This window comes from Marmota marmota, unplaced genomic scaffold, assembly GCF_001458135.2.
Source record: "Marmota marmota marmota unplaced genomic scaffold, marMar, whole genome shotgun sequence".
NCBI classification, from domain to species: Eukaryota; Metazoa; Chordata; class Mammalia; order Rodentia; family Sciuridae; genus Marmota; species Marmota marmota.
In genome coordinates this window covers 494,272-508,941 of record NW_026000020.1, presented here as the reverse complement: position 1 = coordinate 508,941, position 14,670 = coordinate 494,272, and the positions used below count along the sequence as shown (strand labels likewise).

General features: G+C 45.5%; 1 protein-coding gene across 1 annotated transcript in view; it reads left to right on the top strand.

The window, feature by feature from the left end:
- Positions 1-14,670, top strand: part of Sh3rf3 (SH3 domain containing ring finger 3) — a 338,666-nt gene that overhangs the window by 215,955 nt on the left and 108,041 nt on the right. Inside the window, exon 4 of the mRNA XM_048810400.1 lies at positions 7,215-7,310. Coding sequence (XP_048666357.1) covers positions 7,215-7,310 — 96 coding nt within the window. The remainder of the gene's footprint in view (positions 1-7,214; positions 7,311-14,670) is intronic.

Below are 14,670 nucleotides of genomic sequence, written 5' to 3'. Positions count from 1 at the left end.
ATTTTCTTTTTTATTTAGTTCAAAACATTTTGAAATTTTTCTTGAGTTTTCTCCTTTAACCCAAGTGTTATTTAGAAGTATATTGTTAAATTTCCAAATATTTGGGGGATTTTCCAAGCTATCATTTTGTAGCTCATTTCTGGTTTAATTCCACTGTGGTCTGAGAGTAGACAATGTACGATTTCTAGTGTTTTAAATTTGTCAAGATGTGTTTTATGGCCCTAAATGTCACTCTCTTGGTGAATAGTCCCTGTGAGCTTGAGAAGAATGTGTAATTCACTGTTGTTTGATGAAGTATTCTGTGGATGTCAATTGTATCCTGCTGATCGATGGTACTGTTGAAATCAACTATGTCCTTACTGATGTTTTGCCTGCTGGATCTGTTCATCTCTGATACAGGAGTGCTAAAATCGCCCACGATAACAATGGATTCATCTATTTTTCCTTGCAGTTCCATCAGTTATTGCCCTGTGTCTTTTGACACTTGATTTTGTCTTTTTGGAGAATTGACTCCTCTGTCATTATGCAGTGCCCCCTCTCTGATCCCCCATGATTCTCTTTGCTCTGAAGACAACTCTGTCTGAAATAAAGAAAGCTATCTTTTGATACATGTAAATACTGTATATCTTCCTCCATCCATTTACTTTTAACAAATTTGTGTGTTTACATTTAAAGTATGTTTCTTATAGATAACATAGAGTTGGGTCTTGTTTTTTGACCCACTCTGACAATCTCTTCATTTTTATATCATATCATTGATTAGTGATTATACATTTGTATTAAATCATCTTTGTTGCCCTTGTTTTTTTGCTCCTTTATGCCTTCTACTTTTTCTCTCTTTTGTGGTTTTGTGTGAGCATTTTTGATAATTTTCATATGTCTCTTTTCTAAGCATTCTTTCTTATTACTTTTTTTTAGTCATTGTCCTGGAACTTGCAATATACATTTACCACGAATCCAAGTCTACTTTCAAATAACCATACATTGCTTCATGGGTAGTGTGAGTACCTTGTAGCCACAAAATAGTCTTTACTTTTTCCTATCATCCCTTGTATCATTGCTGTTATTTTCCTAATACGTAAGCATATGTAAGTGTGTATCTAGACACACTCACATAACAAGGCATAATCAAATGTGTAGTTTCTGATATTTTAGCAAATTCTTATTTGTTAGATCAATTAAGAACACGAGGAGTTGGCTGAGGCTGTAGCTCGGCAGTACAGCCCTTGCATAGCATGCATGAGCCCCGGGTCCAATCTCCAGCAGGGCCATTTTACTGTTACTTATTCCTTCTCTCCAGCAGTTAAACATTTTCTTTCTTTATGTAGATCTGAGTTTCTAACCCTTTTTACTTTCCTTCTTTCTAAAGAGTGTCTTTTTTTTTTTTTTTAGTTGTAGATGAACACAATACCTTTATTTTATTTCTTTATGTGGTGCTGAGGATCGAACCCAGGGCCTCGCACGTGCTAGGCAAGCATTCTACTGCTGAGCCATAACCTCAGAGTATCTTTTAATATTTCTTGCAAGGTAGTGGCAACAGATTCCCTCAGTTTTTGCTTGTCTGAGAAATTTGTATTTCTTCTTCACTTTTTGAAGGATAATTTTGGAAATGCTTTTATTCTATGTCTTTCTTTATTTTTAATTTCCTCTAGTTCGATAATGATATGTGTAGGTGTAGTTATTCTGACATTTATCCTGCTAGGTGTTTTCTGAGCTTCCTAGATCTGTGACTTTGATACCTGACCTGAATTTGGAGAAATTCTCAATCTTATTATTTCAAATACTTTTCTGTTTGTTTCTTTCTTTCTATGGTATTCTCATTATAGGTATTTCGTCTCAAGTTCTTGGATATTCTGTTCTGTGTTTTTATTTTCATCATTGTTTTCTGTTTGGGGGGTTTCTGTCATGATATACTCAAGCTCAGAGATTCTTTCCTCATGAGGAGCCATGTCCTGTCTCTTCATAAGCCCATCAAACACAGTCTTCATTTCTGTTACAGTGTTTTTGATCACTAGTGTTTCTTCGAATATATCCATTGCCCATCTGTTCTTTCAGGCTGTCTACTTTATCCACAAGAGCCCATAGCATCTTAATTGCAATTGTTTTAAATTCCCAGTCTGCTAATCCCCACATCAGTTGCCATATCTGAATCTGAGTCTGGTGCTTTTCATTTTCAAACCATGTTTTCTGCCTTTTAATATGTCTTGCCATTTTGTCTTGATAGCCAGACATGTTGTACTTCAGAGAAGGAATAACTATGTAAATAGCCTTCAGTGGTATCGTGGTCAGGTGTGTGGAGTGCAGGTGTGCTGAGAGTTCTATAGGCCTGTGGTTGGGTCTCAGTCTTTGGGAGCCTGTGATTCTGGGCTATGAACTCCACCTTCCTTCTTAGTCCCTGTGACCTTGCCCGTTAGTTGGGCCAAGATATTTGGAAGGGGCTACCTTCACCCCGACAGGTTATACTCTGATAAACCCCCACAGGATTGTGTCTGGTTAACTAGTTTCCCCAGGACAGACCTTGTAAGGAAGAATACCAAGCACTGGCACCTTTCAAAATGGCTCCCTTTCCTGTCCTGCTTCCAACAGGGTAGTTTTCTTCAACATTTACCATAAGGATCTAGTGGATCTCCTGGAGGTACAAGTCACAAAGGTGCGGGCAGCTGTGACTGGGTCCCCTGGAAGATTTTTCCTTCAGACTTGTGCATGCTGACGCCTCACAGTCAGGTTTCCCTGCCTGGCCCTGGTGTCTGGAGAAGTGGCCATTCCCGGGTTTCTGCTCCAGGGGGTTGTGATTCTCTATATTCACCTATTGATGATGCAGTTTTGGGGGGCAGAGGTTTCCTGTGACCCCAGTTCTCTTGCAGATCTGAGAAGCACAGTTGGTTTTTCAATTTGTTCAGCTTTTCTATATGTTGTCAAGATGGAGCCACTTCTTAGGTGCTAGGTTAGAAACTGGAAGTCACACTATTAACTTTTTTTGATTGGATAGTGTGTGTGTGCTGACACAACTTTTACAACCAGATCATAATGATAATCAGTACAGAGGTTGTATTGAACCATAGGCCCCAAAGCCCTAGTTGCTGTTTTACTTCTTATCAAAGAACATTTATATAACTTAATTTTTAGCTTAACTGCAGGAATTTATGATTGTCTGACAAATTGGACGTTTTTGTTTGTATCACTTGCCCCTGCCAGTGATTGTAGTGGAAAGCTAAGGTCCTGACACTTTACATGTTATCTGTTCCTGTTGCATTGTGTGCAAATCAGTTTTTTCTTCACAAAAGCAAAACAAACACTTCTATTTATTTATTTAGCAGTATTGGGGATCAGACCCAGGATGTTAGGCAAGTGCTCTACCATGAGCTACATCTCCAGCCCTTTTAAAATTTTATTTCTAGTTAGGGCCTTGCTAACTAAGTTGCCTAGGCTGGCCTCGAGCTTGCAATTAATCCTCCTGCCCCACCCTCCTGATCTATATGCACAATCATTGAACAATTCTTTGACCAAAATTAAGTGGAAAATAAAAATAAAATGAACTTTTGATTTTTGATTTTTCTATTTTCTTAAAGATTTCAAAGTGAAGTGAACATATCCAGAGGTATAAGAAAATCTTAGGCCTCTTGTTTTCCTCCTGTATTTGTCTGCTGGTTTCTGAGACAATTCTATTATAAAACAGGTTCATATTTATTGTAGAACATTTGGAAAATATAAAAGGGCACATTAATTGAAGCCAACCTACCCTTTCCTTCTCCTAAAGTTATCTGCTATACAAATTTTTGCATATACATTGTCCCACTGTTTCTAAGTGTATGTATTTTTATTTTTTTCCTAAAAATTGGATGATATTTTATGATATGTTCTTTTTTTTAAATTTTTTTATTGTTGGTTGTTCAAAACATTGCATAGTTCTTGATATATCATATTTGATATGTTCATTTAATGGATGTTATACAAATGGGTTTTGAATCTTACTTTTTCATTTAAAAATAACTACTGGGGCTAGGGTTGTGGCTCAGAAATAGAGCACTCGCCTAGCATGTGTAAGGCACTGAATTTGATCCTCAGCACCCCATAAAAATAAAATAAAGATATTGTGTCCAATTATAACTAAAAAATACATTTAAAAAAAATAAAAATAACTACCAAGTCCACTTAGTAAATTATGATATGTTTTATCAGAATGTTACTGTGTAGCTATTAAAAGAGTGAAGATGATCTGTATGCACAATCATTGAACAATTCTTTGACCAAAAAGTGGAAAAAGCAAGACACAGAATAGTGTGGAGGGTGTGCTACCATTTACATATTTTTGAAAGCCATATGCTTATGTTTGCTGTGTGTTTGACTTCAGCTTTTCTCTAGTTTGACAAATACCAAAGTGAACATCCTCAGAGCTAAGTCTTTCAAGACATTGTATTTTCTTAGGAAAAAACATGGCATGTTCAGGTCAGGGGGTATTACAAGCTTTCAAGGCTTTGATGATTGATGGGAACTGACAGATTGCCTGCCCTAAATTTATATCCCCACCAAAATGGGAGCGTGCCTGTTCCCTGCCTACTGGCCGCCATGGTGAGTCACTTTCATATTCATCCATGCTAATTTGACAGGCAAAAAGAACAAAGGAGAAAAAAGAGAATCTTCTCAGTTAAAATTATATTTCTTTGATTTTCAGTCAAGTCTAACATTGAAAAATGTGTTTAATGCCAATTTGCTTTTCTTCTTTTGTGAGTTCCTGAATTTTTGCCCTTGGCTTATTTTTCCTTTTAAGTATTTGTCTTTTCCCCCACTGTCATTTAAAGTCTCTTGATAGCTAGGATAGGAAGCCTTTATCTTGCCTATATTCTGCAAATATTTTTCTAGTTTATTTGATTTTTTTGTTTTGTATTCATTATTTTTAACATAGAGGATTTGGTTTTTCTTCAGCCAAATCTTTGTTATCATACTTCAAGATACCTTCCCCAGCTCGAGATTAAATATCTATTCATATTTTCTTCTTATGTATTCAAGTTTTTAAAAACACGCCTTTAATCCTTATGGAATTAACTTTGGCATATTCACAGAACCATATTTTTAATGGTCAGCCATTTTCTAACCGATTACTGCTGGAATATGGGAAAGCCAAAGATGTTTATGAATTTATTCTAAAATTGGCAGCCTTTCTCAAATTCTTATTCTGATTTTTAGTTGCTACTCTTTTTCTAGATAAAAAATATATATATCCATCTTTTTAATATTTATACTTCTTACTTTATCTTCTTTTATTTCTTTGGCTCTAATTTCTCAAATAGCATTAGATAGTGGTATGGATCTTTGATTATTTTCTTAACCAGAATTAATATGGTGTCTTTTTCCTCTGTGTGCATGTCCCTCCCATCAGTCTTCCACACTTGGCTCTAGTCGGCACGCTCCCAGGGCTGAGCATCTGCTGGAAGAAAGCTCTGTAAAACACCATCTTGGAGTTAAGAAGTGACTACCTCACCCACATGAAGGGACTTGGTTCCCTTGAATGCCTGTTGCATATTTCTGGCGTATGATATAAATCGTAAAAAGTGGTACAACCACGTGTCACGTAATGACAGGAACGCTCCTGAGCAATAAATACATGCACCAGTAGGCAATTTCATCATTGTGTGAACATCACAGAGGGTACTTACACAAACCTGGGTGGCGAAGCTTACTCCATACCTAGGAGGCATGGTACACATTTGAAGCCTAGCCTGTTGTTCTGAGGGCCATGATGACAACCTGAGTTAAATCAAGCACAAGAGAAATCAATGCAATCAAGAGATGCTGTAAACACAAGACGCAGGAGGCAACTGCTGGTGTAACACCACGTCCTGTTTACAGTAAACTTTCTTTTCAGTAAGCAAGAATACCCTCTTAAATAATGGTTAAAATGTATAACCTAGTAAATACATAAACCAGGAACAGTCATTTATTGTCATCAAGTATTATGTGCTGTACATAATCTCATGTGCTCTACTTTCTCCATGGATGGTAGTGCAGTAGCTATGTTCTCAGTGCAGAGCACTGAACCTGGCTGTTCCCTCTGAGTTCTCTGTAGGGTGTGACCTGCTCTCATCAGGTGGTTCCCTCTCACCTTTGACGAACACCCCAAATTGTGCAGCTCCTCATCTCCCCGTGTGCAGCAGCTTCCCCGATAACCACAGGAAGTCTGCCGAACACGAGGCCCATTTAATTCTTCAAGGGACAGTACGGAGGCTCTTGGAGAAGGCAGATGGCCCCTTCAGATCTAATGGGGGTTATTCCCCTAGGCTGCCTTGGGCTGTCCCTCCTATCAGAGTGCCAGCTGGGCTCCTACCAGCTGCTGACAGGGGTCAGGGAGGTTTCAATGGGAGAAGTTATTCTGTGCTGCTTGCTAAAGGAAAGACAGTTCCAGGAGAGTGACTTGGTCAGGGGCGGGGGGGGGGCACCGCCAGTCCTGCCCAGGGCATCCCTGCAGTGGTCTCTGCCCTCCTGGCACTAGCTGTGGCTGTGTTTGTCTCTCCAGGGCTCCTCCCATGACTTTCCCTTGTCAGTCCCCATCTCCTCTCAGGCCTGTCTTTCTGTCACCCTACGTCCTTGCCCTTTGTCTCTGGGGCCCCTGGCACCTCTGACAATACCTGGGTATTTCCTTCCTCACCGACAGTCTGTCTCCCAGGCTTGGCTCCCTTGAAAGCTCCTCTTCCTTCCTCCTCCTCCCGGCCTCTCCCCGTCTCCTTCCATCTGTTTCCACTTTGTACGTTTATACTTGGTCTTGTCTGATACTCGAAAGAATTTAAGAGGGTTATTCAAAGCTTTATGTACTCACGACTCTAAATAAATGTAGTTGGATCGGGTTATTTTTCTTTTTTGTTCTTTGATGAAGCCAGAAACTTGAAACATTTTCTACTTAGCTGAATTTATTTTTATTCAAAATATTTTCATTTCATTAAATAAATAATAGAAGCACGTGTTTTAAAGTGCTAACTATACTGTACAATGCTCGGCTTTCCCATTGAGGGATCTCTGCAGCTAGGATCAATAGCCTCAGAGAGACAGACAGAAGCAGAGGAAAACTGTGGACAGCTGTGGACCTCTGCTTTTTCACATACCAAGGTCCGAATGGACGATGCCCCCTTCGTAGGATCTTTCCTGGGCCTCAGCTGTACTGACCAGTCTCTTCTTTCCCTTTTTGGCGTGCGTGTCTACTTGGTGGGCTCCGGAAACCTCAGGATGAAGTTTTGACCGTGATCCGAAGAGTGGACGATAACTGGGCCGAAGGCATGCTGGGAGACAAGATTGGGATCTTCCCCCTGTTGTACGTGGAGGTAAGCTCGCCAGTCCCTCGCCTCCCGAGTTGCCGTGTGGTTGGACCCTAGAACCCCTTTCCAAGGGGGAACTCATTCACCAGCGCTGAGGTGACAGAGTTGCCACAAGGGTCTTCCATGCAGATCGCCCCGCGAGTGCGCTAAGGATTGGCTTGGTCCATCCCAGGCCTGGCCACAACGACCTTCTCACCCTGGGTCAAGGAGGACAGAACATGCAGCCTTCGCCCTTCTCTCTGATGCTTGCTCCTGACACCCATGTTCTGGAGACTCCCGAGTCCTGCTGCACTCGTCTCCTAACCCGAGGGGAGAGGAGTCTACACCGAGGTAGCATTTCCTTAGACACTGTCAGCAAACGTTGCCAGCCACCTGAAACATCCTCTGGGGCTGTTGGGTCATTCATGCACCCCGGTCACTCAGCAAAGGTGACTTGAGGCTAATTCAGGACCTCTCAATTTCTTATCTGTTTTCTGAAGCCAGGAAACACTCGGGTTCGGTCGTGGTAGGAGAGTTGCTGAGCGGGGACCATCTGAAATGCCAGTCTGCCATGGGGTGTTTGTGTGGAGGAGTGTTTGCCATAGCGGGTGTGTCCGTCACTCGTCAGGGCAAGGCGATGCATGGACATTCGTGACCAGCCACATGCTTACATCCTGTTGTCACTAAGGTGGTCCTATAAGAATTATTTCAGCTAGCGCAGACCGAGTGCCAAATACTTGTCAGTAGTTCTTACTTTAATCTTCCCAACAATATGGGCATCTGAAAACAATGAGTGCCCCCATTGTACAGATGAGCAGACAGAGGGCTGCCAGGCCCCTCAGCTGACACCTGGCAAGGCTGGGGTGGAGCATAGGCAGTCTGGTTCTAGGCTTAGCTCTTCTTCTGCTGCCCAACACGTTCTCCCACCAGTGACCTGCACTTCACTCGGCGAGAAGTTTCCACCTGCCCACTTGGCACACAGGCCTTGAGAGTCCAAGAGGAGCTCGTGATGCCACCCCCACCAGCTGGTGTGTGGACGCCAGTACACGTTCGTTAACAATATTTGCCATTGTCTCCTTGTCTCCAGAGTAAAGTCCTGTCACTGTGGCATTCTGGGCCCTCTGTAGGGTGGTCCTCAACTATTTTTCCAGTTTCATCTCCCCCCTTCTTCCCCTCTTCCCTAGATTTTCGGAAACAAGTTTATCCCACATTTACCTGGACATTCTGAGACCCTCCTGTGAAACCCTTTGTCTTTACCTACTAGCCTCCATGGGAACTTCCTTGGGGACAATGAGTGGCCCTGACCACAGCCACAGGGTGGGTAGGTTCTGTGCCCCACCCTAAACATTGGTGGGACCAAGGGGCAAATGGAGCTTCCTGCTACAGTTCATGAGGTTGGCTTTTACCCCACCCACCTTAGCCAGGCTGGGCAGACACAACGCCAGTTCCTCCAGAGAACTCAGGGCTCTATAAGCAGATTCTAATTCATGACAACATGCTCAGTCCAGGCCAGAGAGAGATTTGCCTAAGAGTAACCCAGTGTTCCTGGTTTCTGTTGGTTTGCTGATCGCTTTAGTCAGGAGAAGAATGACTGGGATGCAAGGTGGGGACCACCCCCGTGGTAAGCAGCAGTTGCGAGACCCAGTGATTCAGGAGGAATGTCACCCTCCACGCGGTCTGTCAGCAGTTGGCAATCCCATGCTCGCAGAAGACAGGGCCTTGTTCTGGATCTGGAAGAAAGGAAGACTGTGAGAGCCGCATTCACTTTGGCCCTGGGGCAGTGGAGCTTGCAGGAGGCCTGTGGGAAATAGCCGTGTGCCTGTCGAGTGTCTGACTGTGGGTAGGCTCTAGCTGTCTTTCTTCCTTACCATGCTGTGTTACTCACAGAGACAACGATAATTCAATAACATAAACCAAGTAGGGCGTGACAGGATGTTTTCACCTGACTCAAACTCTCTCGACTGGCTCCTTGTTAACCTCAGTGTGTCCCTGTCTCATCCATGGTCCGTGCATCTTGCCGTTCAGGGGTCACAGAGTCTGAGACCTGCCCCCCACAGGCCTCCTGAGCCGCCTGCTCCTGCCTGCCTCACCCTCTACCATGACTGTGTGCACAGTACCTTGACTTAGCTTCCTTCTGGAGGGAAGATGATGCTGTAAACACAAGATTTCCTGTCTGTTTTTTTTTAATCTTTTTTTTTGGGGGGGGGGAGAGAGAGAGAGAATTTCAATATTTATTTTTCAGTTTTCGGCGGACACAACATCTTTGCTTGTATGTGGTGCTGAGGATCGAACCCGGGCCGCATGCATGCCAGGCGAGTGCGGTACCGCTTGAGCCACATCCCCAGCCCCTGTCTGGTCTTTTCATTTGGGCCTTTTCTATCTGAAATGTCCAGAGCAGTGACTTGCAAATTTCAGTGAGCATCAAAGTCACCTGAAAGCTGTGATCCTAGCCCTGAGAGTCTGAGGCAGTAGAGAGCCCTGGCCCATACAGCACCCCTGAGCAGTGCTGGTGGGGTCCCCCTCACATTGCCATTGCTACCTCCTGACCCCAACCAAGCCCAGTGGCCTTTCCTCAGTCCTCATCCTTCTAACTTCTACATTAAACATTCCCTTTCCTCTTACTGCCATGTTCCTTGGCTATACGACTTTGAAACAGAGTCCCCTGGCACACCTAACCACCTGTCTCATCCTGGGTCCTGACCCTCATGCTGCTACATGGGGTGTCCTCTTGGGACCTTCCCTGGAATGCCAGGCCCTGTCATGTCTTCAGACGTTCTCCATCTGCATCTAATCTGAGAGCATCTTTGGGGGAATGTGCTCCTGCTCTCCTGGTGAGCAGCCCCCATGAGCCAGCCCCACCCAGGACCCACAGCTGATAATGCTTCCAGCCAGAATCTATCTGAATATTCTTTTTGTCAGGAATCCTGGGGAGGAAACACTTCCCAGTTGAGCTAGGAGCCCTTCCCAGCTGACCTTCAGGGTCTGCTCCCGCCGCCTCTCTGTGGGCTCACACTGGAACTGCATTCTCCAGGACCTTGCTGGCTGCATTCCAGGGTGTTCAGAACACGACCGCCTCGGAGAACTGGTCTTAACCTGGAGATGAGCCCAAGGAAGCGTCATCCGCGCTTTTAAAAAGCAAATGCCATTGTGTATATTTAAGGTATACAACGTGTTATAAGATACATATATACACGGGGAAATGGTTACTATGGCAGAGCAAATTAGCATATCCATCATCCCACATAATTACTCATTTTCCCCTGTGGCAAAAAGCAGGCACTCATGTAGCTCTGCCTGTAACAAAAAACCTGGAATGTGATCCACTATTCACTGTTAGCACCTGTAGTCCTCACCCTGGACCTAGCTCTTCTGACTTGTTCATCCTGCATCTGCTCCTGCTTGTCCTTTGACCGACCTCGGCCCGTCCCCTCCCTCCTTTTCCTGGTAACCACTATTTTATTCTCTGTACATTTGACTTTCTTTTTCAAAGTCTGTACATAAGTGAGGTCATTGACTGTTTTGCTTTTGAGTCTGGCTTATTTCACTCGGGCTCACGTCCTCCAGGTCCATTCATATTGTAGCAAATCTGCACCGAAAGGAGATTTGTAGGCAAGGTGCCTATAGTTCCAGCTGCTCCAGAAGCTGAGGCAAGAGGATTGCCTGAGCCCAGGAGTCCAAGGCCAGCCTGAGCAACACAATAAGACGCGGTCCCAGGGAAATAACACTGAAAAATTAGGTAATTAAAAAATCTGAAAACAAAGAAGTTGCGGAGGAAACTCGTCAGATTCCACGCAGCCCCATGGGTGAGACTGGGGAGGTGGGAGCCACCCACCCAGCAGAGGCCCGCTTCTGAGGCGAGCACCCCTCAGCCAGGCCTGGTCAGTAGCACAGTTTTTCAGAAGTGGGGGTGAGACCAGATTTAGCCGCGGAGAGGCTGAACTCTGTGCCTGTAAGGTGACGGCAGGACACTTCTCGGCTGAGGTCGGGGATGCTTAGTGCAAAGGGAATGGTGTGTCTGATCTTGCAACTGGAACCTCACACCTCCATCCGGAGTCACTGGGGGGCTCTGGGGCATCTCCAGGCCTCCTTGTTTCACGGCAGAACCAGCCTGTGTGAGGAACCGCCCTGCAGTTTAGAGTCATGGTCTCCATTCATTCTCGACACTCCAGGCCAATTGGGAAGATGCCTCACCTGTCTTTACACTTCTCCTTGTGTTTAAGTTGTGTTAACACTTCCTGTTTAGAAAGGAGAGCCAGCGAGCTGCGGGTGGTGGGGCACATTGACCATTCAGCTAACGTGCGTGCGTCTCCATGCGTGGGCATCTCGGGAGACTGTGTGGCCTCCTCATTCAACCAGTTACTGCAAAATGAGAAAAGGCAGCTGATTCTGTCTCCATTTTGTTCCTGCTCAGCCCACTCCAGGAGCTAAAAGCCACTTTTGCTTTTTGTCTTTCAAATCCCTCAAAGTGAGAGCAATTTAGAGCTCTATTTGAAGCTATCAGAGCTCTCTTTCTGTGGGGAAGCCAAGGCCAAGGTTTGGTTGATCACTGCATTTTCCCAGACGTCTTGTTTTCAGCAATTTTTCCTTCTTAACTCTTGCTCTTACATTCCCCTCGGTGCCCAGCAGAGCTGCCTGGCTCTCTGGGGAGTGTTTGGATGAGTTTAGAGGCTTCCTAGTTGTCACCAACACTGACGCTTGGGGCTGGCCTCTCCTGACAGTGCCTGGAGTCTCAAGGAGAGCCTTCATCCTGATTTCAACTGCAAAACACAGGAATACACCCATCGCCAGAGCCACCGCCAGCAGCTGGGAGGTCTGCTTGCTCTTTGGGCCTTACATTTCTGTGGGTGGCTTAGTCCTCAACTGAAAGAGCAAGTTTCCACTGCTGTGGAATACACTCCACACTGTCCCTTTCGGGCCACCGGGGAGCCGTCATTCATTCATTTGTTCACTCATTCATTCATTTCCTAAGCACCTGCTAGGTGCCGGGCCTCAGGGATGCAGTCATGGGGAAAAAAAAAAATGTGAGAGAACCATCTAGCAGCCTGCATCCTGCTGGGAGGAGACAAACAATGAGGCTTAGAAATTTTGGAGGGTATCAAAGCTGGGAAAGGGGCAGGGGATGCTGGGGAGGCGGGAGCCACAGTTTTAGTGAGAGTGCTCAGAGCCTGTTGAGGATAGGGCCTTTGGGCAAGGCAGGGAGTGTGGAGGGCAGGTTGCAGGCAACGATGACCCTCTGAGGTACAGCAGAGGCCAGGGTGACTGAGTGGACTGGGGGAGAGGGAGAGATGCTGGTGGTATCAGACAGTAAGAGGCAGACTTTATGGGTCTCCCAGATCACTCTGAAGACTTCAGTGCTTACTCTGCAATTTGGAGGTCCCTTCCTTTCAATGCCTCCGTCTCCCAAACCTGCCTTCATTGTCTCTGATCCCATCCCCACCTGTGCCGACGTGAGCTTTGATAGTGTAAATGAATGTAGTGGGAACCTCGTAGATTTAAAGGTTTTGGGCACAGTCACAGGGAGCCCACAGGGTCTTCTGGAGCCCTGCAGTGTGAGCAGATGGTCTCAGGGCAACCCAGCCTCAGCTCCCAGCTGGCCTCTGCCCATCTCACCTCCCCATGGTCCATTTTCCTACATCCACAGAACCATCTCTACAAAGCTAACTCGGACCACCTCACTCCTGCTGGAAGTCTCCAGTGGGGTCCGTGGCTCTTACAATAAGCAGACTCGCCACCACAGTCCTCCACCATGGGCTTGACCCAGCACATCCGAGCCCTACTCATGGCCCCTGTGTGCTGGCTTTCCTCTGTCCCTTTGATGGGCCAGGCCCCTCCCTGTCTTAGCATGGAGCAGAGGACTCCGCAGGCTCCAATTCAGCGGTCACTCACCAGGCTCTGGGTACATCATTTAATACCCCCATCCCTCAGTTTTCTCATCTGTGAGACGGGGTATGTTAGTCAGCTTTTTCACTGCTGTGATTAAAAGACCTGACCAGAACAGTTGTGGAGGAGGAAAAGTTTATTTGAGGGCTCACAGGTTCAGAGGTCTCAGTCCCTAGACAGCTGGCTCCATTTCTCAGGGCTCCAGGTGAGGCAGGACATCATGGCAGAGGAGTGTAGCAGAGGGAAGTGTCTCACATGATGATCAGGCAGGAGAGAAAGTCTCCACTCGCCAGATACAAAATATATACCCCAAAGCCACACCCCCGCTGACCCACCTCCTCCTGTTACACCCCACCCGCCTTCAGCCACCACTTGGTTAATCCCATCAGGGAATTAATTCCCTGATTGGGTTAAGCCTTTCATAATCCAATTATTTTTCTTCTAAACCTTTCATATCTAACACATGAGCTTTGGGGGTTCACCTCACATCCAAACCATAACATGGGGTAATAGCTTCACCTACTGATAGGGGTCTTGTAAGGATCGAATCAGAGACAGGTGAAGTTCCAGACAATAACCAGCACAGTGAGAAAACACTGTATTAGAAGTGATCATTCCCGTAACCCAACATCTCCTCTTGCTCCCTGTGAGCAGGAGTGCTCTCTTGGGTAAGAAACCCCCAAGTTTTGTTACAAAATTGCACATCAGTGCTAGACTGTGGCTTTTGAGAGTACACTATGAATCAGAAAGGGAGAATTTCAATCCTTTTAAAAGAAACTATTTGCATTCAATTTAACATTTCATTCAGTGTGAAGGAAACTGACCACTTGGAGGATGGGTTTCCACAAAGGATGGGTCAGGGGAGCCTATCTGAACTTCCAGGAAAGGGGCGTGTGGGGCAGAACCTGAGCTCTGCACTTCAGTGTAGGGAGGCGGGCGAGTGGTCCCATAGTGCTCTCACACCGGCATCCCAGGAATTGGGTGGGACCCGAGCTTGGGTGCAGCCCCTTCCCCACAGTGGAACCAGATATTCAAGTGCAGTGTCACCCTATGTGTCAGGAGCCAGTGACTTGACTGCACTCTAAGCAGAGGCAGGTTGAGATCAGGGACAGAAGAATACGCCCAGGAGGTCACATTCATATGTCTGTAAACCTTTTCTGTATTAACAAAGAGACCCTTATATAGTCAAAATTCTGCTCACTGATATTCCTCGTGGCTAAACGTGCAGCCCAGTCCATAAGTTCACCCGCTCTTGAGCATGCAGTGTTGGGGGAAATGCACTGGGACACGGTGGCCGTCGTAGGCATAGCTATTTATCACGCCCTGTTCTTGGGTCCAACTGAGGAATGAGATGGATTTCTGATAGATGGAAATGAAGTGTGAGCACCATGCTGGATAAATCTCAGAGAATAATGTTGATCAGACCTGCAAGTCTAAGAACTTGCTAGCTCTCCCTGCGAGCCTAGACCCTGGGATGCTCCCACCCCAGAGAGGGCTGAGGCTTTTT